Source organism: Nicrophorus vespilloides, unplaced genomic scaffold (genome assembly GCF_001412225.1).
Source record: "Nicrophorus vespilloides isolate i.1.1-1 unplaced genomic scaffold, Nicve_v1.0, whole genome shotgun sequence".
NCBI classification, from domain to species: Eukaryota; Metazoa; Arthropoda; class Insecta; order Coleoptera; family Silphidae; genus Nicrophorus; species Nicrophorus vespilloides.
In genome coordinates, this window is record NW_017099111.1 from 619,842 (window position 1) to 643,241 (window position 23,400).

General features: G+C 27.0%; 2 protein-coding genes and 1 long non-coding RNA gene across 7 annotated transcripts in view; 1 reads left to right on the forward strand and 2 right to left on the reverse strand.

Moving 5' to 3' along the window:
* Positions 1 to 17,204, reverse strand: part of LOC108564041 — a 57,133-nt gene extending 39,929 nt beyond the window's left edge. The window contains exons 1-2 of one of the 3 annotated variants that reach the window (XM_017922933.1): positions 16,704 to 16,883; positions 5,862 to 5,981 (exon numbers count right to left, since the gene is read on the reverse strand). In XM_017922933.1, the coding sequence (XP_017778422.1) occupies positions 5,862 to 5,948 (87 nt within the window). In that variant the 5' untranslated portion in view covers positions 5,949 to 5,981; positions 16,704 to 16,883. Of the gene's footprint in view, positions 1 to 2,087; positions 2,291 to 5,861; positions 5,982 to 16,703; positions 16,884 to 16,907 lie in introns of those variants that run through there. The other 2 variants (XM_017922937.1, XM_017922935.1) reach the window with 2 other exon arrangements.
* On the forward strand, positions 1,515 to 23,355 carry LOC108564045. The gene is made up of 3 exons (XR_001891120.1): positions 1,515 to 2,020; positions 23,067 to 23,132; positions 23,185 to 23,355. It is a non-coding gene; the product is annotated as an uncharacterized LOC108564045 (long non-coding RNA).
* LOC108564043 (geranylgeranyl pyrophosphate synthase) lies at positions 20,582 to 22,721 on the reverse strand. Of its 3 annotated transcripts, none has more exons than XM_017922941.1 (8): positions 22,611 to 22,721; positions 22,416 to 22,478; positions 22,199 to 22,353; positions 21,991 to 22,135; positions 21,815 to 21,935; positions 21,620 to 21,759; positions 21,461 to 21,563; positions 20,582 to 21,382 (listed from the first exon to the last, which is right to left on the reverse strand). In XM_017922941.1, the coding sequence occupies exons 2-8, from the start codon at positions 22,443 to 22,445 to the stop codon at positions 21,189 to 21,191; spliced, it is 888 nt and encodes a 295-aa protein (XP_017778430.1). In that variant the 5' UTR covers positions 22,446 to 22,478; positions 22,611 to 22,721; the 3' UTR covers positions 20,582 to 21,188. The 3 variants fall into 3 exon arrangements, with proteins under 3 accessions (XP_017778430.1, XP_017778431.1, XP_017778429.1); XM_017922942.1 differs by having other exon boundaries at positions 21,479 to 21,563; positions 22,532 to 22,613; XM_017922940.1 differs by having other exon boundaries at positions 22,532 to 22,613.
* Positions 23,356 to 23,400: the final 45 nt, after the last annotated feature.

Consider the following 23,400-nt stretch of genomic DNA (forward strand, 5'->3'; position numbering starts at 1 on the left):
CAAACTGAATATACGATATGTCATCATTTCTAATTATTAATTTCTTTGATTTAATGACATTAAAGAAGTGTTATAAATTATCTAAATTCTACATTATTAATGGATTAAAAACATGCTTTATTATACTTTTAATTTCAATCCAATTGTATTTATAAACTCAAGTGAGAAACTAGTGAAATTAAAGTAAAAATAAAATTTATATATAAATATTTTTATAATGGTGGAAATATTAATAATCCTAATTTTATTTACAGAAATTGTGTTTGAACATTTTTTTAAGAAAATATGTAATCAAACATAATTAATAGACACTCCACAATTGAATTTAAATAAAAATAGAAACTTTACATTGCAATATACCAGTTACCATACGCATACAAAAACTATCCCAAATTAGTTCATTCAAGAATTATAAATAGAAACTAGATATTATCTAATGCACTGCCTAAACGCAATCAAGTTCACTTTATGCAACGCCTTACTTTATTTAGATTGGCATCAAATCATAATTTTAGCTTAGTACTAATTTCTGCAATCTCAATGTTTACTTTTAGGGTAGTTACGTCATCTATAAACATAGTGAGTTATACATCCCCTACGCATTGAACCCTACAAACACTATTTCCAATATGAGTCACTTTCCAAGTGTCCCCTCGTAGCATATTCACATCAACCCTTCAAACGTAACAGGAATCCATGCGAAACGAAATCAAAACATATGACAGCTTACATAATCTATAATATGAGTATATAGCACTGAATAAAACTTATTATTTCTACTTTATATTTTCAAATATATTAATTGATTACAATTCATTTGTTAAAATTATTATAGTTTGTTTTATAATTATGTTTTATATTTATTCTATGCAGAAATTTCAATTCTTGCTTTATTTTATTAATATTTTATTAAAGTATTAGATATAATTATTATTGTACATTTTGACAATGTAATAAACAATTAATAAGAGAAATAGTTCAATATATTAAAGTAAATAATTATATAGATATATTTCTTCTTCAACTGCATTAAACTAATTTAGTACAATAAATCAGGGCCAAATAATAATATATATATGATGAAATATGAATAAAATAATATATTTTTTTTTAATTTTAATATAATATAATTAAGTATTTCAGTAACATTACTATGAATTATATTTTTTGATAATTTATTTAATTTTTACTTATATATTCATTTATTTGTAGAAATGTTTGTTTTTTTTTCTAATTTTTTATTAAACTAAATATGATAGTTTGTAACATGTCTTAGATTTTAATAATTGTAGTATTTTTTATAGTTTTCTGTTTGTTATGCAAATTCTAAGTACAGATATAACATTAAAAACATATTTGGAGAAAATTGCAAACTGTAAGTATATATTTATAATATTAAATATATGCAAATAATTGGAAACTAATAATTTAATCATTATCTATAAATAATCCATAGATTCATATAAATTATAAAATATAACATATATTTAATTAGCAATTAGTGTCATGGGATAAAGGATTGCCCTCACATGATTATCGAGTATATAACCTCCACCTATATATTTTTTACAACCATTGTATACAAAGATAATAAATCAATTTGCAAGTTCCAATTGGATGCGAAATTAATTTGGATCCGCAGTGCTCATATGGAACAAAAGGTCATGCGAAATAGTCGTAAACAGTTGAAGTTCGTGTAAGTATACAAGGAAGTAATAAATGCCGCAGTGAAAACAGTTTTCAGGTTTCTTTACTCTTAATCCGAGAAGTTGTATGAACAATTTTTTGAAAATTACATACGACCTTGTACTTGATGGGGAATGCGGAACGCGCGAAAATCAATATGGGCGACGCCAGACGGAAAGCGGGGGCGGCGGAGAGGCGACGGTCGTCACGGGGGACGCAAATGCAAAAATCGATGAGCGCAATTTGACGGGGTGGATTTTCCACCTCCGACCCTCAACGTCATACGCTTTAACGTAGGCCTTATTGTGTGCAATGTCGACGTATCCACATTAAGGTTGGTCATTATTTTTGGCTATACTACATTTGTGTATTTCAGTTTAAATCTGTTTACAAAAGCTTACGGTTAGAAGTTTGTAGAATTTGCATTCCGAATCTAGGTTGAGCATCATAATAAACAATGTTTAGGTTCAAATCCGTTTTAACACTTGATATTTAATTAGGTTTTAAACAACACTTGGTAATTGTAATTAATCATTTGATTGTTCAGGTTTCACTAATTGTGTCACGTTTGTTATGACGATGTTGTCCCTTGTAGCAGTCAACGTTGAATGATTCTCAAATTTGTTTTTGCAACTACCTCAAGTATCGACCACAAAGTTCATACTACCTCCAGCAAATATGAATTTGCCATTCTATAAATACAAATTAAATTAAAGAATTATATCAAGACTTATTATTATCCAAATACACTGGTATTCCATTAACTTTTATATAACAAAATTGAATTTATTAATTTTATTGCATCATTTTATGAAATTGCAAAGACATAAAAATATTTAATAAACCTTAATCATAAATATTGTACCTTACATCCTCCATAACTGAACATTTTAGATAAACATAATTTACATAATTACATAATTTTATTTTGGTAATTGATGGAAAGTTTTTATTGCGAAAATTATAACAACTTTTCTTAAGAAGATCAAGAAATAAAAGGAAAATCATTAGTTAATTAAATATATAAAAAGATTTAAATTCAGTGAACATTCGATATAGTCTTTATAAAATGTCGATTATATCAAGATGAATAGTCAAAATTAAAAAAATTAAAATTTTAAATAATTAGTTTTAATTTAAATTTTATTCAAACTTTTATTAAAACTGCTTTTTCTTGAATTTTTTCTCAGAAGGAGAATATCATTTATCAAAGTCAATTATATGGATTCTTTACTGTACTACAGTTTTAGAGATTGTTTCAACCAATATTTCTGAAGCTTAAAATATAAACTGAAGATGAATCTCCCCAATTTTAAAGTTCTGAAATGCCCTTTTTTGCCAAAAGCGAAAGGAGGGAATGAACAACATATAAGGTATTAAGTCTTATTTTGTCTCTTAACAATTCGAAGATATTCTAAGAACAAAATTATAAAAATATAAAATTTACATAATGTGTGAATATTATTTACTTATTTACACATTATTAATTATAAACAAATGAATAAATATAGAGATACTAAATTAATTAATTGTTAATTTCAAATTAATTTATATATGATCTTATTCAGTCAATTATAAATAAAAAGGGTGTAAAAACTGTGATAAATAGAAAAAGGCTAGAAATATTTTGTATGTGTGCAATCAATTTTATTTACGTTTCTGTAAGTTATAAATGAATTTTATGCTGCATCCACACATTTGTCACGGAGTTCAATGACAGCTGTCAGTTAACTTTCTATGTTATCTGACAGCTGTCATATGAATATAGCAAATGGTATGTATATCTGATATACACACACACACAATATGAATAACTATATGGAATGTTCAGTGTGCTACAGTTTTGGAGATTGTTGCAACCAATGTTTCTGAAGATTAAAATGATATTTTTTACCAATAGTAAAAGAAGTAGAAACAAATCCACACATCTGTCATGGAATTCAATGATAGTTATCAATTAACTTTCTGTGTTATCTGATAGCTGTCATATGAATACAGCAAATGGTATGTATATCTGATATACATTCAAATCACAGTATTAAATAATAGTTTTAGAGATTGTTGCAACCAATGGTTCTGAATATTAAAATGATATTTTTTACCAATAGTAAAAAAAGTAGAAACGAATCCACACATCTGTCATGGAGTTCAATGATAGCTATCAATTAACTTTCTGTGTTATCTGATAGCTGTCATATGAATATAGCAAATGGTATGTATAGCTAATATACATTCAAATCGCAGTACTAAATAATATTTTTACAGATTGGTGCAACCAATGTTTCTGAAGATTAAAATGACATTTTTTACCAAGAGTACAAGAAGTACAAACGAATCCAAATTCAATTGAATCAAATTCTTATAGAGTATTAAATCTCATTTTGTCTCTTGACAATTTGAACATATCCCAAGAACAAAAATATAAAATTAACATAATTTGTGAATATTATTTAGTTATTTGTATATCCTTAATGTGAACCAAAAAGACTAACTATTTCACAATATTCATTAACAATATACTTAACTCATCACTCAAAAAATGCGGATTTCAAAAACATATATACTTACATTCAAGTTATAGTTAATTAAACTGAAACTGAAAAATATCATAATATAGAAAGAAATAAGTCAATAATTTATATGTTTTTAACAATTTTTCTTTTATTTTCTAAAGGAGCAAAACTTAATTCGTTTCGAATTCTTATTAGTTATTAATTAAAGTAAAAATAAATTAATAAATAAAAGAAAACATTAATTATTCATATTAAATGAATTTATGTATTATCATATTCAGTTCATTACAAATAAAAAAAGGTGCAAAATCTGCGATAAAGGCTACAAATATTTTTTTATATGTGCAATCAATTCTATTTATGATTGTGTAAATGAAAAGACATAAATGAATTTTATGCTACATCCACACATTTGTCACGGAGTTCAACAACAGCTGTCAGTTAACTTTCTGACAGCTGTCATATAAATATAGTAACTGGTATATCTGATATACATTCAAATCACAGTATGAAAGCAACTTTATAGATTTTACTTCAAATGATAAATAAAATATGCTAGGACAGAAAAGCGATTTGTACATATACAGAATAACCTCGCATTGTGCGGATTTCATTAGTCTGGATTTACTATAGTACGGTTTGACAATTTCAAAACAATTTTTTTTCCAGTTTATTTTAATGTGGTTAGAAAGTCCTCGTTTAGTCCGGTTCCAAATAATCCGGAATATTAGCGGAAACAACAAAATATTTTTAATTTTAATTACAGCTGTCATTTAACTTTCAATGTTATTTGACATCTGTCATATGGATAAAGTAGATATATCTGTACAATACATCCAAATAACAGTATGTATACATGAATAGTTTGCCTTCTTCACATTTTTAAATTCTGTTATGAATTTGGACTCATCCAAACAAAACCAAAGATAAAAAAAACACATTTTCTAAATAATCGGACGTAATATGTATCCTTGCAGAATTCTTCCACCATTCATTCCAAACGCCTAGTTTTTTTAAATTTATTTTTATTTGAACATAAAAGCAGGAAACCGCACTGCGTGCAAACACTTACAACATTCAAATTACACCTGCTCATTCCTATTATGCACAAACGGATTGCGCAAATCCCGCCCGCAAACAATGCCAGAGAAGGCGAGAGTTCTTCGAATATCATATACATAACATAACGAACCATCGCCGTTTCTTTCAATCCCGCAATTTCGTATCCATTTCACTTAATTAATCGGCATCGTTATCCCCGTGATATAATATTTTCCGACCAATTTAACGCGCAACTTTCATTCCGATTACGATTCAATTTCAATGAAAGAAATGATTGCTTCGTTTCATTCATCGAAATACCAACATCCCGACAATCAAATTCCCGACATTCGAAATCTAGACAGTATCATAATCTCAACAACCATAATCACAACAGTATCTTTTATTATTTGATATAGACTTATTCGGGATTATAGTTGTCGGGATTTTAACTTTGTCGATCGGCACCGATTAAATGTATAGTCAATGTTTAAATAAAGTTGTAAATATGTTTCGTATTTTAAGGACATCGTTAAAATGGAAACTGGAAAGTGCAGGATCTGTAAATGGATGGGGTCAAAGGAAAAGGTTCATTAAACATGCATTACAACCTAGGCTTACCTCTTTGAGCTTTTGATGTTTAGGCATTGCGACTACCGCCGAAGCGGCTAAAGCCGTGGCAGCTTTACGGGACATACACTGACCCATTTAAAGTTCGTAAATAAATAAATTTCCTTGCACCTAGAAAATAGAACGAATTATTTAGAATTTCTGCTTGATAAATGCCTGTTTCAGACAGAATACATGATTCTGTTTATTAGAAAGCGTCAAGACAATACATTGTAATTTAGAAAAGCTTTAAGTAAATTAGCAATTAAATAAATGTTATATAAAAAATAAGTATATTATTTATAGTTATCTGTATTCATAGATTTTAAAGTTAGTAAACCTATAATCAATACTTTATGTTAATAAATTATATTTATTTACAAAGAAATATTCTGAAATATTTACCAAAAAATATTAGTTGTACAGGTATCCCCTGACTTACTAAGAAAATTCTAAAAGCTCTAACTTGTTACAAGGAGATATATAGTGATAAAAAATTAACTGTCCAAACAAAAAAATTGATAATTTCTTTAATAAAATAGAATATTTTTGTACTATCTGTTTTGTTAGATTTGTTTCTTTTATCGTTTTTTATTAAATAATTGTGATGTCTACATTTAAAAGTATTAGTAAGTAAGTATTTTGTTTATTTTAATCTATTTTTCAAATTTATGCAGTGGAATTTATGGAATTTAACATATATAAAAGTAAAAACCATGATAATGTATGGTAAGATAAGTATATTTTAAAATTTCCCCGACTTACGAACAACCCTTTGGAACAATTTTCTCAAAATTCATAATTTTTGACAAAGAACTCATATAAATCTTATTTGAAACAGTCTTCTTATGTAGATAATATATAAATATAAAGATTATCATTTCGATAAAACTAAAGCATGTAAGCTTTACTACAATGTAATATTTTGGGTCTTATTTTATAACTACTATACTTATCGAATATACTAAATACTTTTTCTAATCAATTTTAAAATATGTTTACGTTATAATTAACAGACATTAATACAATAATTGATTCAAAAAATCACAAAAAAAAATCATACTGTTTGTATAATAATCACAGGTCTAAACAAGCTAATTCTAATAAATTAAGTAAAATGAATAAAAAAGTCACCTTTCCAATAAATATTGATTTTAGGATCAATATCTAATTACATATAAAGAAACAAGTAGCATAACTATAATTTAAAAATATCATATAAAATCAATATTTTAATGTAATTTATACCCTAATTATACTTCTACTATTCTAGGAAATGTTAATTTCAAAAACATGGAAAATATACAGCTTAACGAGTTTACTGCGTTCTAAAATTTCCGGATTTTTACTTGTATAGTGAAACATATTCCAAAATGCACATAATATTTGTACACAAATTTTAAAAATGATGTAGAAGTCGCGCAATCCGGAACTTTTCTTCTCATCGTCACTCGTTTGCGAAACGTCGCTCGTTAAGTGATACAATTCATTTTGCTCGATAAGCAAAATGCTCGTTATGCGAGGTGCTCGTTAAGTGAGGTTCCATTGTATTTCAAAATGGTATAAGAAACAGAAATTTAAACCAAAAAAAATGATTTGAAAGTACAAGAATATACAAAAATATATTTAAATTAAATTAAATAACAAATAAACATTACTATAATTAATTTCAATTTGGTATAAATTTTTTTTTTGACTTTTTAGTAACTAAATCTTGAATTTGTTTTGAAAAAAGTAAAAGAATATTTCAAGTATCAAACGTATTAGTTATTCACATTTAAAATCCATAACGTACTTCTAAATTCGTGAATAATTCGTTCAATTTATACAAAAATATTTAGAAAACTCATATCGGCAGTTTTAACCTACATTTATTTTTTTACTACATGGCTTTATCTTCCATATGGGTGATAAACAAAATTAACAACAGATTGTACCAACTATAATTTGAATAAACTATTTCATCCAACAATTTATATACTTTCACATGATTTACATAATGTTAAAATAAAAACAAGAAGACAGATTATTATGTTTGGAAATATTTACTGTGATAATATTAATGAAAAAGAGTAAGATAATTCAGAAATACTTAAATTTAATAGAAAGTTTCTAATAGAAGTTAATAATTATTACAATGTATATATTTTTTTGTTCATCAAAGTCATTAATAACAATAGTTTTCACTATTTCTGAATCCAACTACCTCGAAGAATGCAAGTTGCACCATTATCCCGCACTGTTTGAAACTGCACTAAACGAGGACTTAAAATAAACAGCACAAACGACACTTATGATTAATAGGTCAATTTGAGTTTTGTTTTGAAATTTTCAAAATCGACTGTAGTGAATCTGTACTTATTGAAGCCGCACAATGCAAGGTACTGTTTTATATTAAAAAATATTTTATTTGCTTTCAATAAATTTTATTTTAGATTTAGCAAAATTATTTTGAATCATCTTCTTACAATTATCTCAAAATTCAGGGAAGCAATATCAATATTATTTTATAAATTAAAAACTATTAGTTTGTATATTATTTTGTTTATTGTTAAGTATAATTTTCTAAGAAATGTTGTTAACTAAGGAAATTACTCTCTCTATTCATATTACTTCTCAGACATCCTAAATCAGTGAAAGTTTAATGAAAAACAAAATTGTTGAAAGTAAAACCATCGTTTCTAATCTCGCAAATTAATCATCGATGAGAAAAAATGTAATACTCATTTCCTTTTTAATTGTGTTTACAGAAAGAAAGATTTATAGTAAAACGTATACAATGTTATTATACGACTTGTCATGAATAATAGTTATTTTATATAATAAAAAAAGATGGGTAATTATAATCATCAAAGAATTCAATTAAACTATCTTCATTTGTAATAACTTGTGTATACAATAATATAAAAAAACCGCACTAATCGAAGCCGCACTAAGCGAATTATTGCTTTATATTTAATATTTTCAAAACATACTATATTTAAATTCTAATAAATTAGTACATTTAATTACATTGTATACACTTTTTTTTTCATATATACCTTCAAGTCTCTTTTTATGAAGTTTATTTTTGTACGTATTTAGATCCTCCATTAGTGTGTTGTAATGCGGGATATTGTTGTAAGCAATTACCCGCACTATGCGAGGTATAACTGTATTTTAAGCATTTGATAATGAATTATTAAGTAATTATTGTATATATTTTATCCAAAAATTAACGAATAAGCGTAATTCGATGTATTTACAGTAAGTCGTATTTCAATTTATTCAATGCATAAATATTGGATTAAATACACAGAACATTCTCTAAATATTTACTTGAATATCAAATCGAATGAATCAATAAATCCATCTGCATATTCAAAAGACGAAATTGAATTCAAATCGATTCGTGATAGATTCACGTCCTCGGTCATCTCCATCTTTTTTTTTCCATCATCTCGTTTTTCTTCATGCCGTAGTTAATGAGCTTAATCGCATTATCATTTTCATTGAATTCGTTTTATGCATGAGTGAAGAAAATGAGTATTGGGTGCATGCATATACAAAGAGAGCCCAGAGATTGGAATGCCTCTTACACATGCGGCCTCATTCTGCATATTTTCTGCAAGTTCAAAAGATCAATGACCAAAAAAAAACCACCACTAACATCGGAACATTCTAATGCTGTAATGAAATGTGCACATGGCTACGATTAACTGTGCATGTGCTAATTGGACGACGGTGCGTCTTCCATTTAGCAAGTGCAAAAACGACGATCTTCAGAGGAAGGATATCGTTAATTGGGATTCAGGACGAGCGCGTAATTAGGCTTCTTCATTTTTTTATAATCGCGATGTAAACGGGAGGAAAAGTGTGGAATCCAATTACGAAGTACGTTAATTGTTGCGTAAGGTTGTGTTACGAGTGCCGGAATTCGAGGTAATTTATTTCAAGAAAATAATTATGTTATTTGTATTTTTTAATTAGATGCGCAATGTTTGTTATTTCCAAAGAAATTGAAACAATGAAATTTATTATTTGAAATAAATCTCTTACACAATAATAAATGAATTAATTAGTAATTGACGATTTTTTTAATTAACCCCAAATTCCAGAATTATAAGTGTGCAAATAATACATTTCTATGTATAATTATACAAATATTATAATTAGGGTTTGTCGGTTTTTAAAACACGTTTTTTTTTTGAAGAAGAAATTTATATAACTAAAACATCGATTTTTGAGACTAAACATTGAGAATATAAAAATTAATTAATTAATTTTGCACTAGCTTCATAAATTTTGTTATATCCTAAGAAATTAAAACAATGAAAATTATTATTTAAAAAATATCTCTTACTAAATAATAGATGAATTAATTAGTAATTGACGATCTTTTAAATACATTTTAAATTAACCCCAAATACCTGAAATATAGTTAGTATTAAAAATTTGCAAATAATACATTATACAAATATTATAATTAGGGTTTGTCGGTTTTTAAAACCAGTTTTTTTTTTAAACAAATATATAATTCGACAACCGGGTTATTACAACTAAAACACCGGTTTTTGAGCCTAGACTTACAATATACAAATGAATTAATTATTTTTGCACTAGCTTCAAAAAGTAAGATCAATTGTATCAACATTGTTCAATAGAAGATGACTACGATGATGAAAAAAGCAGTGATGAAGAAAATGGAAATATAATAATAATTATTATTTTTAAACAGAGAATCGAACCGAAAACCGTAAATTAACCAGATTTTTTAACTAAACCGGAACGAAAAATTGCTCAATTGAAAAACCGAAAACGAAACCGGAACGAAATTTTAATTACGGTTAATTTCGCTTCTATTATTTTTTTTTTTTTTCATTAAATTAATTCCTAATCGCTTTTTTATGCTCTTTGATGGTAGTGTATAGGTATTAATGTTTTGGTTTATTTATATAGTTATTGGTAATTTATGAGATTAATAAATAGAATATTTTAAACTTACTTATTTTATAATATTATATAATATATAAGTTTTCTTAAGTAAGATAAGTTTGAACATGCCTCAAATTATAACTTCTACACAAGAAAATTCTATTTAACAAAATATTAATAATTAATAAAACTATTCATAAATAAATAATCATACAAATTCATATTTTATAATATATTGTAACATTAGTAGAAAAATATTTCGAATTATTTTGTAATTTTGGAACAAATGTTGTAAAACTTTTTTAATGAACTAAATTAGTTAACAATTTAATTCTTCTTTATTTACTAATTTTTGTGTCAATTTTTACATAAAAGTATTAAAAATATATTTGTTTTATAACTATTTTTATTTAATATGAGTGTCCTACATCGAATTCGTTACTCATAACTTTAATTACTAAGAATGATTATTGTTGATATACAATTATCGAGAAGAAAAAAAAAGCAATTTGGTCCACGATTTTAACGAGTTCCTAAACTGTTCGATCTGTTCTAACTGAAAACAACATGCCACATCGATCCAAGAAAACGTTTTCACGCAATATTAGATAAACTATTTGTTTTTTTTACTTTCACATCAGTTTCTTTTTTCTCTATCGAAAGAACCCACACTCAAAATTAATTAATTTACGTGAACTAGTTCGCATTGCTGTTTTCGTTTCTTGTAGTCATCCCAAACGATGATTCAATGTGAAAGTAATCCTCAAAGATTCACATTGATAAATTTAATACTGTTTACTTTTCGGTCAACAAAATAATAGACAAATATATGTCAAAATCATTGTTTTTTAGTGTTTATTGAATTACGTCTAACAACGAGAAACACAAAATAATTAATAATCTCGGCGCGTTTGTATTTCTACCGTTCTCTACGGTTTATGGCGAATGTAGATTCGACAACAAACTTAACAGTTATTCTATTAATCATTGAGAATTCTCAATATTTCAATGAAAAATAATAATTTACTGTACATTTTTAAGTAGGTTTGTAATCATTGCGATTGAAGGAAAAATAGTTATAAAAAATAATAATGTTTACGGTTAACACGCAAAAGAGGTCGGCAACTGGAGCCGCACTTGGCTTTTTGAATTTGAAATGCGGCTCTTTTCATTAATATAGAATCATTGGTTCTATCAGTTGATCCGCATTACTCACCAATGCGTGCGGCTCTCTAAATATTTGTTACATCTGTTAAACAAATATTATATCATAAAAATGGCTCTTTACTTCAAAAAGGTTGTCGACCCCAGTGTTAACCCATCAAACTTAATCCAAGGAAATAATAATATTCGAGAACATAAAGCTAACGAATATGAACAAATTTACTATAAAAACTTGAAATATTGAATGCAAGTAAGTAAAATATATAATGATTAAAACAATGTAATACTGATACTCATGTACTTTTACTTAATATATTATTATAATTAATGATTTTTTATTTAAGTGTATTAATGAATAATAAATATTCTTTATACAAATAAACTTAAGAAAAGTTATTCTAAACACATTTGTATGAAAAAATGTGGTATAATTCTGGTATATGAATTAAATGAAATATCGCATAGTTTGCCATGAATATTATTTTATATTATTACAAAAGCGGAAGTAGTTGAGATAAATAAATGATTAACATTGTAACACAATATTTTTGTGGAAAGAAAATGTTTCCGATTTTCGTATGTTATTGCAATCAGGTTGAATGAAAACTGTTTTTTTTGTAAACGAAATTTTATTTTCTCTTTTCGAGCGTCTCCCAAATACGGATCGGTCGTAAGTAAACCATCGGCATCGACACGATATAAGAAATAATTTACACACACACATACAAAAAAAATGGAACGAAGAAGTCGAACGAAAGAACGAGAGGAATGAATGAATGAGCCATATATACTAGTAATTTGTAATTATTTAAGAAACATCTTTCTCCCTGTTTGGGACGACTTTCTCCATGATCATACAACAGCATCTTCTGTACGTGCCCAATGTTTATTTTTCAATTTTTAGTAAGTCAATTATTAATAAAAAATAATTTTAAAGAAAAACAATATTTACATAAAATAAAAATACTAGGCTAATAAATACTAATACATTTTATACATCTGTTTAACAAAGAATTTGAGTAGGTTTCAAATTCTTCACATCGCCATTAGTATTAACAAAATTAATCGTTGTCCGATTTGTTCGCAATCCGATTTGTTAATCACCGACAATATATAAAAAATACACACTTATACATGTTATTATAAAACTTCTAAGTTACTTACTTCTTAGTTTATAGTTTATAGTCTCCATTATCAATATTACTTTATGATGTGGAATGACGTATTAATAAGCAGTTTGTTTTAAATATGTATATTTATAATTAATTTATGAAAGGTCCTTACATAAATGAAAATTTAAAAATTGCACGCAAGAATCTCGTTCATTTTCATAAACAAGAACTAACTTAATTAAACATGTATATTTTATCGTGATTATAGAGATTACAGACAGTGAGAACTTATTAGCCACTAAATAAAAGGTTATTGACCATAGAAAACTTTCAGAATTCATAACAATATTTAATACTTTAAAAAAGTGAATTTAACAAATATTTTAATGTATACAGTGGAACTTGTTTTTGTGCGATCCTTTTCTATGCGATTTTTTTGTGCGATATATGAAATCCAACCAATTCCAATGGCGTTAGCACCATTGTAATATTTTCTGCATTTGTACAGTCTGCTCTGTAAGTCGATTTTGAACCAATTCATCAAAAAAAGATGCGAGTTTTGTATTAACACGAGTAGCAGTGTATGTGCATTTTGAAAATTTATATACAATAAGAAATTAAATGATTTTAAAAAATTTCCATGTATAATTGAATTATTTATTTTCTTTGGATGCACTTTCCTTATGTATTTCGTAAATTTCACCTCATGAAACAAGTTTCTGTAATATATTTTACACAGTTATTTGAATTTATGAAAACGTATTTCTTTCTTTCAAAATTTTCTTAAAATTCATCTTCAAAATGTTACAATATTTGACATCATCGATATTAATTGACGTCACAAGACTAATTGAAGTCATGAAACCGTTAATTAAAAGAGTATTTTACATCAATTGTTATCATAGTGACGTTGATTAATGTCAAAACAATTTTGAATATGTACGAACGGTTTGTAAAATTTAATTCTCAACATTAGTTTTGGAAACGTATTTGAAAAATATTCCTGAATAAGAAATAAAATGTATTTTTATAGTTAAATTATATGATTGAATATTTGGTATCATCGATATTACTTGACGTCATCGCTATCTCAAAAGACTGACGTCGTTGTGACGTTGATTAATGTGAAGACGACGCACAGTTTTTAGAACTATATTTTTAAAATTAATTACATAAAACAAATTATTTATTTTACTGACTTTATTATGTTTAAACTTGTTTATATATCTCAGTTAACAATAAAAAAAATGAAATATTTTGTATTTCATATAAATTGCATTCAAAACGTTTACCTGCTGTTATGTAAAATACAACGGATCTGAACGAGATAATTCTTAATCTGCTTGCAAATAGCCTTGTCTTTGATGCATCCTGAGGCGAGAAAAACCCGCATTTAAACGAGCTCTTTAATCTTTAAATGCGTCGAACCCACATCCTGATAAACTGCTTCGTCTCTATATGCTTAACTAGACATGAATGAAACACATGAACGCTTATTAAGATCAATGGGTAATTGCTTCACTTTTTATATGTACATTTATGTGTTTTCTTCTTAATAAAACTATTAATATTCCAGACACAATACATAATCATGATGTTTAATAGACCATTTTATTTTATAATAATAAAAATATTTATTATTAGAAATATATAATTTTTATTATTATCACATCTAGATGATCATTAGAGTTAATAAGAGCGTCATTTAATGTATGTAAACATTATTCGAAAATAAACAATTGATAAGATAAAAGTATATTTATATTTGTTAACAAAATCATAATAACAAAACTAGTTGCGAGAAATCTGTTACAAAGTAAGTTATGAATGCATGCACATGTGGAAGAAAGTTGTTCAATATTCAAGACGCTTTTAAACTCATGTTTAACAAAAAAAGTATACAATAGAAAATTACATCATTGATTTTGCAATAGGTCAGTTCAACAAAATTTCACTATATTCAAATATTACCAACTAAATTTTAATTCAGCAATCAAAAAAATATGAGCAGTTTATTTTCATGCTGTTTTAAAGTTCTCTATTAGTTTGGTTTCAATCAGTCCGGGATATTGGGAGAACCGCACTATGGGAGATACAGAAGAACATATATATATATACTTTATTATCTCTTAAAAGTTTTTAAAAACAATTATTGTCAATTTACAAATTGCAAAATGCACGCAGATACTAAGAAAATTTAATCAAAATTAATAGTCATCATTATTAGATTTATAAAAACAAAGAATTGCTGAGAAGGTCATTAAAATATTGATTGTAATATAATGTTAAATGAACGTACAAACAAAGTGTAATGATTTTACTTAAATTAATAAATAAAATCTCAATTCTTAATAATATTTATTAGTTACAATGCAACCAAATGGCTATCGACCTAAGTTTTTCCGCCCAAAGCTCAAATCTTATATATAAAAAAACTTACAAATTTTTAAAATAAATAGACGAAATTGTTTCCTATTTGAAGGAAAAATAATTTATTTGCAAAATGCAAATTACAATTAGTTTTCAAAATTTAAAAATTAAATTTAAAATTGTAAAACAACAATGTTCTGTTTATTAAAAACTTATCAAAGAAATTCCATGTGGATATATAAAACGAATTTTACATTTTATTACGTCAACAGCATTGTTTCTCAATTGATATATTTTTAATTGTTAATTGATAACAAACGAACACATTTAACTCAATATTTGAAAATCTATACATTTTTCAATTATACAATTGTTTAAAACAAAAAAATAATATATTTATAAAATTTGAAAATTTAGTAAATTGTTCTAAAAAATAAATAATAATGATTATGTTCAATGGAAAATTCTAATCCAAAATTCTTATCCGACAATTTGCGTGTATTTGTATTACGATAAAAGTATTTATTCAAGCGAAGATCCGAACTACGAAATAGCAAAAACTGAAATTCGGTTAATGCAAACACTCGAAAACATATGCAACAACATAATAATATTACCGTTTCGGGCAACCGGAGAACCTTGAAACACTAATTGTTGTGTACTAATTGATTTCAAACGTATTCCTACGCAAACATCGAATTAAATGTCAATGCTAAACTGACGAATAATATTAAAAAAAAAACACAGAAGTTTGTAAAATAAATTCCAGTTAATTGGCAAATCAAAACAGATGGATGTTCGCGTTCCGCTTCGTTCAGACGAATGGGAAGACTCCCATGGTACAAAAAAAAACCTAGGTATAGAGATCACAGCCTCCCAGGAAAACTAATTGCTTCTTGTGCAAAGTTAGCTGTTAATTGATTAATCGAGTTTGCGGCGAGAAATCCAAACGACACGCGTTTTATTAATATAAATTACCTAACCATTGAATCGGTTTATGTACAGTTATTATGAATGGATTTGCATTGAATTGGATTTCAAGAGAAGGAAGCCGAACGTTCGAATTTCGGAATTCGAAATTGTCGGCGTCGCCTCCTAAATATACAAAAAAAAAACAACGATAAAGCATTGTTCTACGCTCTGAAAAATATTTCGTGAAATTTAATAGATGTAAGAAGCTGCTTTAATTAAACTCTAGAAGCCAACACCGTATCATGTTATGCGAATAATACACCATCACCAACGGCGGAAGGATGAATAAAACTATGCGATTATCTTGTTCTTGTCTACTTACAAAAAGGGAGCGTTCTGCTCTCAGTACTCAAGTTGCTCCGATGAGATTATATCATCATCTCGAGATGATCATCATTTCTACTATTATCGCAAGTCAAACACCTTCCTTCATTGTTTATCCATAATAGTTTTCATTCACAATCGACGATGCCCGAGATGCAATTCTCGATTGAAACGCGAAATCATTATTTTTAACTTACATTACCTGCTGCAAGTTGTTCCTAGAAAGCTTCATCATTCACAAATCACAACAACAATCATATAGCAATAAAATTGTCTTTTTTTCTGAATTGGTCCAAGAACAATACAAAAAAAAATGTAACAATAACACTTAGTGTCTTCAGTTTAAATGTCCTGTTTGCTGTTTTTTCTGGTACTTCGAGGTTTATTTATTTCCCTGCTCGAAGATGCAGGAATTTACTAACGAACACGTGTGTGTTTATACACATATACAATCGAAGCACAGCAGGAATTCCGTGCTCAAAACAGCATTCACTGCTGCATTACTACTGCTACTCTTATCTTGACAATATTAAAACATGCCCACTTACTTTCCTAAAGCGTACTTAAAAGTCCCCACTTTAAACCGCGTTATTCTAAGCGGGAATCGTGTATAGACTACCAACTTAACATTAACTTTAAACTCATTTTGTACTCATTCGTATTACTTCTATAAACAAATAATTACAAAGGGTTATAAACAATAAGCCTTTTCGCACTTCTATGAACTATTAATACACTAAGACTCTTCGTATATGAAGGTAAAAATAAAACCGAAAAAGAATGATTTGCATTTAGAAGTCGGCTGTAAATAAGCTATAATCAATGATAATAAACATCAAAAATATTTTTCAAATAATCTTAAACTGTGTCTTCATATTAAGATTAGTTAAATAATGTTTGAACATTTAAATTAAGTCTTCAACAACAGAAATATAAAAAATGATTAACTTCTAGGACATTCTTCAATTATTTATTATCATATGATTAATATATTGGATTGATTAATTTTGGACACTAAATTTAAAAGATATCGTTTTTTTTGCCTATAATGAAAATACTAAACTCTTCTATGTAGAGGCATTTTTTATAGAATCATTTGTATTTAGATTTATTAAGATTAAACAATTTAAAACGATAATTATATTCTTAAAAGGTTCTAAATTTCAAGAAAATATATACATTAAAGTCAGGTATTTAATATCCAATATATTGTAGTAGGGTTTTGTGGGTTTTTAAAGCTCGGTTTTTTAAGATCGTTTTTTTTAGGAAATTTATGTAATTCGAAAACCGGGTATTTATATCTAAAAAAAAACGGTTTTTTATACTAAACATAAAATATAAAAATTAATGAATTATTTTAATTATATAATTAAAAACATAAAAATGTTGACTCTTTATTACGTAAGTTGAAAAAAAATAAAACTGAAATAAGTTCTAAGATTTTAGAATAGTGAGGTTTTTAGTTATTTTACAAAATTCACAGAATGTTTAGACAAAGACTTTCTTCAAAAAATGATCGTTAAGTTATTTGGACAAATATTACCAAGATTTTATCCAAATTAATATTGAAGATAACTACGATGTGAAAAAAGCAGCAAAGAAAACAACCTAATCATAGCTGATCATAGAACCTGAAGATGTAACTTTGTCCTACCCCAAACTACTAAAAAAGGAACTTTTAGTATTAGAGAGTACAAAAAGAAGAACGAATAATTTAGTTCTATTATTTAATGTTTTAAAGACGATTAAACCCAGCTTGATAGTAAGTGAAAGTTTTTACTATATCTGGAAATTTTGTATACGCAATAGATCCGTAAAAATTCCAAAACCGTTTTAAATCGGTTTTGTAGAAAAGTTGAGATTAGAAAACCGGTTTTTAAAAAGTTTTTTATAAACCCTATATTGCAGCAACTTTATAATATGCATTTTTTTCTCTTAAATATACAATAATTACAAAAGAAAGATTTTGGTTAAATATTTTTCAGTTGTGAATCAGGGGACGGCCGGGTCTTTCATCATGAAGGGTGGATAGACCTTGTCCGGGTGAATTTTATCATTCTTCAGGCAAATGATACTTCAGAATATATTATTTGTTTCATTTCAAGAAGATTTACTTTTTATTTGGTTATTTATTTATAATTTCATATTTTTTATATTTACTTATATATGTACGTTTCATTTTTTTTTTGTATGATTTTCTTTGTGACAATTTATATGTTATTGTGTCTTTGTGCGGAAAGACTTAGGTCGATAGCCCTTTGGTTACATTGTGACTAATAAAGATTATTATTTTACAGTGGAACCTCGCATAACGAGTTTAATCTGTTCCAAAATTTCCAGATTTTTACTCGTATAGTGAAACATATTCAAGTTTTAAAAATGATGTAAAAGGCGCGCATTGCGGGACTTCTCATTTTACTGACAATTATTTTTGCTCGTTAAGCGAGGTTCCATTGTAATTACAGATTTCATAAAACTTCAAAAATGTTTTACAATTCAAGTATTTTAACATAAATAATTTGTCATTGTCAAGAGCAATATTAGCTTTAATAATAACAATACAGTAAATGATCGGTTAACGAACAGTTAGGACTATGGTCAAATCTGACAACAAACATGTTTTGAGCAACATTTTTATGTCTAAACAACTAACGTATATTCGTTTAACGGACAATTCGGGTAGCAAACATTGTCTTTGCATGAATTGTGTTCGTAAGCCCATTCTACTTATCTTCTTCATCCTCAAAAAATCAAGAAATGCAACAAAACAGAAACCTTCACTTTTTGAATCTTTTATACAGATGATTTAATTAAAATTAAACATACTGGTCTATTTATCATACTCTTAAATACTATAACGTATATAATCAATTATTCTCTATTTAATTAAGGTTTTATATTAAAAAAATTAACAAAATAAATCAATTTTTATATAACTTTTTTTAATAGCCAAAATGGCCACTCAATAATAAATAGGTCATCAAAATTATACACAATGTTCTAAAATACAGTGAGCTGTTGAACATACTTATGGTGTGTCCAATATATTTGTAATTAGGTTCATGGTCAAAAAAGTTTAATAGCAAACGTGACTAAAAGATAATGAACATACACGAGTTTATCATGACTTCCATCAACCGAATAACGGTTGAACGAAAATGACAGTATTCTGTAATATTTCTGTACAATAATTATAAACCACAAAGTACGTTGTAGAAACCTGTCTTATAAAAATAATCATGAAAACACAAATTAAAATTATATATTTACAAATTGATAAATCCAATTAATAATAATGTTATATAAATAAAATAATATAGTATATTAGTAATAATGCTAGTATCTAAATAATATTATTAATACAATACTACTAAAAAATATATATTATATAATACTAATACTAAAATAGAAATAGAAATATTACAAAGGTCTATATTATTTCATTAGGTAAATAAAACTAAACTAAATACAACAGTTTTTAAAATAATTTCACTTTTCTTGTAAATTACAAAATAATATATTTATCATTTTTAGATTTGAAAACATAGAATCTATTTTGATCTGATGAAAATCTAATCGGTGGAAGAAAACCTTAACTGTTGCATGAATACTCACAAGTATTCAATGGAAAAAACTCTTAATGTGAAACCGTATAAAGGCTACAAATCGAACAAACAATAATTAATTGTAATTTACTTCTAAATTAAACGAACATTTTAATAATACTTAATACAATTTATAAGTACAAAAACCATTATGCCATTTATTATAAATAATTACATAATGAATAATGAATAAAACAAAATCTTTTTAAATAGATTATATGAAGAAACTTTTATTTTGTGATAATTATTACTAAAGAATTAAAATTGGCACGTTTCGAGTAATGAAAGATGACGTTAGTATTTTTCATAAAGAAATATCAATTAATGTGATAGTTATCGAACTGCACTTGCATAAGATTGGGAAGAAGGCAATCAGTAAACAAATAAGTCTATAGTCCTTAACTATTTAATTATACAATCCCATTAACTCAAGGACCGGGGAACCGTCGAAATTTATCCCAAATGAGGTAGAAGCAGATACTTTGGGGTAATGAGGACGACCAGCAATTAAAACATTGTATTTTTTGGTTCAGTAGTTAAAACTCCCTCAACCCTTATCAGTATTTATTTAACTGGCGTTTTAATGCGACCCTGTCCGAAGTCTATCCAAATTATTCTGCGCAATTCTTCTTTTCAAATCAAAGATAATGGTAATGTTGATCATCAACATTTATAAAAATGAAAATAATGAGTGTGAAAAAGAAATGTAATTAATATTGTTGGTTTATTATTTATGTATAAAAGCAGCATATATATCTATATTTTTACAACTGGAATGCAAACTATAACAAAATCCCACCAATTGATATACGCATATTAGACTAGATTTAAATAATAACCAAGTGGAATAAAAAATATGTGATGTTTGAAGAGAACCATTAATCCGTTTTAAAGACGTTGGTTAGGAAAGCTTCCATGTAAGGATTATCACCCAAAGACTTGACCTCCTCTCGTGCTTCACCATCCAGATCGGCCAGTTTTTTTTTAGTGTACTCGAAGCTGCCGCAATTCTCCAAAATCGTTACGCAATACTTCTTCACCTCATTGTCAGTAGTGCGCTGCCTAAGTATATCTATAATAAATAGTATAGGAATGTACTACCTCCATAACTATTAATAACAATGGAAGGAAAATATAGGTAAAAGGATACGCATAACGCGGCTATCACCTTGCTCCTTGTGTATAGCGTGAATGATAGGAAAACTAAATTTGCCCTCCGTCAAATCCTCACAGTAACTCTTGTTCATATGATACTGAAAACATAAGTTTAATCATAACTGCAACACAATCAAAACTTCCTGCTACTCACATCCTTCGAACATAAATTTATATAATCATCGCGAATTTGAAAATATAAACCTAAAATTCCTGTTAATTTGGAAACATCTCTCTTATTTGAGCTAAAAAGCTGCATCAACCTTATTGCTAACATAAACAACCCACCAGTTTCTACAATAGAAAAAAATATGTAAATTTGAAACTTCAATTATTATGATCAAATTACTTTTTTTGGTCATTTCACAATACTCTTCCTCTGTTGGACACTTGAAATTATCTCTCCAATAAATTTCCATACCCTGACCCCGGTGCAACTCCAACAATTGCTCTATGAATACTTTAGTGGCCTATAAATATATTTCATTAACATAACAATCTACTCATTTTCCAATGTATTATTACATCTGGATGGTTCAACTTGGAACACTTCTCCAAAGCCAAAAATATGGCATAATTTGCTGCATTAATAGAACTGGGAACACCATAGATTTTGTGAGCCACAGGCACTCCTCTTCGTAGGATTGAATTGTCTTCAATATCATCTAATCTATAAGAAAGCAATTAAAATAGAATATCATCAAACATTTCCACAAATCAAAAATACACTTACACTAAACTTGCATTGTGCAGTGTCTGGATAATTTCCTCTATATCCTCCAAAATATCCTCAGATATATTAAACCAGTGGTTGAAGGCTCTGGCCAACTTTGATCTAATATTTTTTCCAGGAACCCCTGATATATAAGTTAAGGGCAACAGCAATTTCTTTCAAAAAATAATTAAATTATTAAAAATTGTTGATATTTATAAAAAAAACAATTCCTAACCTCATCATACTCATTACTTCCAATATCCATTTTGTAGTATATGAACTATATGTAGAATTGAACCTAAAATATTCTACAACTTGTATATATTTATCAAATGTTGTATAAAACCTTACTAATAAAGTTATTCCAATGGAAATGCGAACTATTTTAATGCAATTGGAATTGGAGAGAACAAAAACAAGATTTTTTTACCTATAATATGTGTTGCCACTTATAACAACACCTTATACTGCAGTAATGACAAACTGCAACAACAAGTAGCTTTTATATTTATTTTATCATAATAAGTCATTTATCTGTATAGAAAAACGAAAACGAGAAACAAATTAAAATTCTATCGACAAGTTGCATACATTACATTTATTAATCATTAGGCAAAATTCAAATTCATTGTAGATTTGATAATGGGTCAAATTTATTTGGAATCAAAGTATGTGAAGACATTGATAATCAATATATTTACGTGTTTTAATCCATTTATTATGGAAAACAAAAATTTAAATTTGAATTGCAATATTGTAAAAGATCAAATATTAAAGTGCATTTACTTTAAATATTTTGTATACGTTCGTACAATGAAAGTAAATAGTAAACATATTCCTCAAATTTTACCATATTTTTACAAATAATTACATATTATTGTTATAGCTATTTTAAACACAAGTGTTAGTAGAGTTGCATATTCTGGAACAAGAACTGTTGAAAACACCAAAGGTACTGTGATCTGCATTTTATGGATAAATTAATATATTAATAGGGTTTTTAGATGTCTCACAAAGGAGGAAAATTGGTAGAAGGAGACACGTTCGCGGCAATACTAGGAATGTCGAATTTAATGAATACAGGTCTTGAACCAGAGTCCCTCTCAATTTGTGTACAGTTGATTGAAGCTGGAGTAAATCCAAGTGTGCTGGCCACAATAATCAGCCAGATGCGGAAAGAGATCAGCAATTTTAAGAACTTAAGCAATGGAGAAGAGAGG

What these genes read in the sequence shown, in the direction of transcription:
- LOC108564043 (XM_017922941.1), bottom strand. Translation starts at nt 22,445, where the DNA reads ATGGATATTGGAAGTAATGAGTATGATGAG. An exon ending in TAAATTTATGTTCGAAGGAT is followed by an intron (nt 21,564 to 21,619) that starts GTGAGTAGCAGG and finishes TTATGTTTTCAG; the next exon opens with TATCATATGAACAAGAGTTA. An exon ending in AGGTGATAGCCGCGTTATGC is followed by an intron (nt 21,383 to 21,460) that starts GTATCCTTTTAC and finishes TATTTATTATAG; the next exon opens with ATATACTTAGGCAGCGCACT.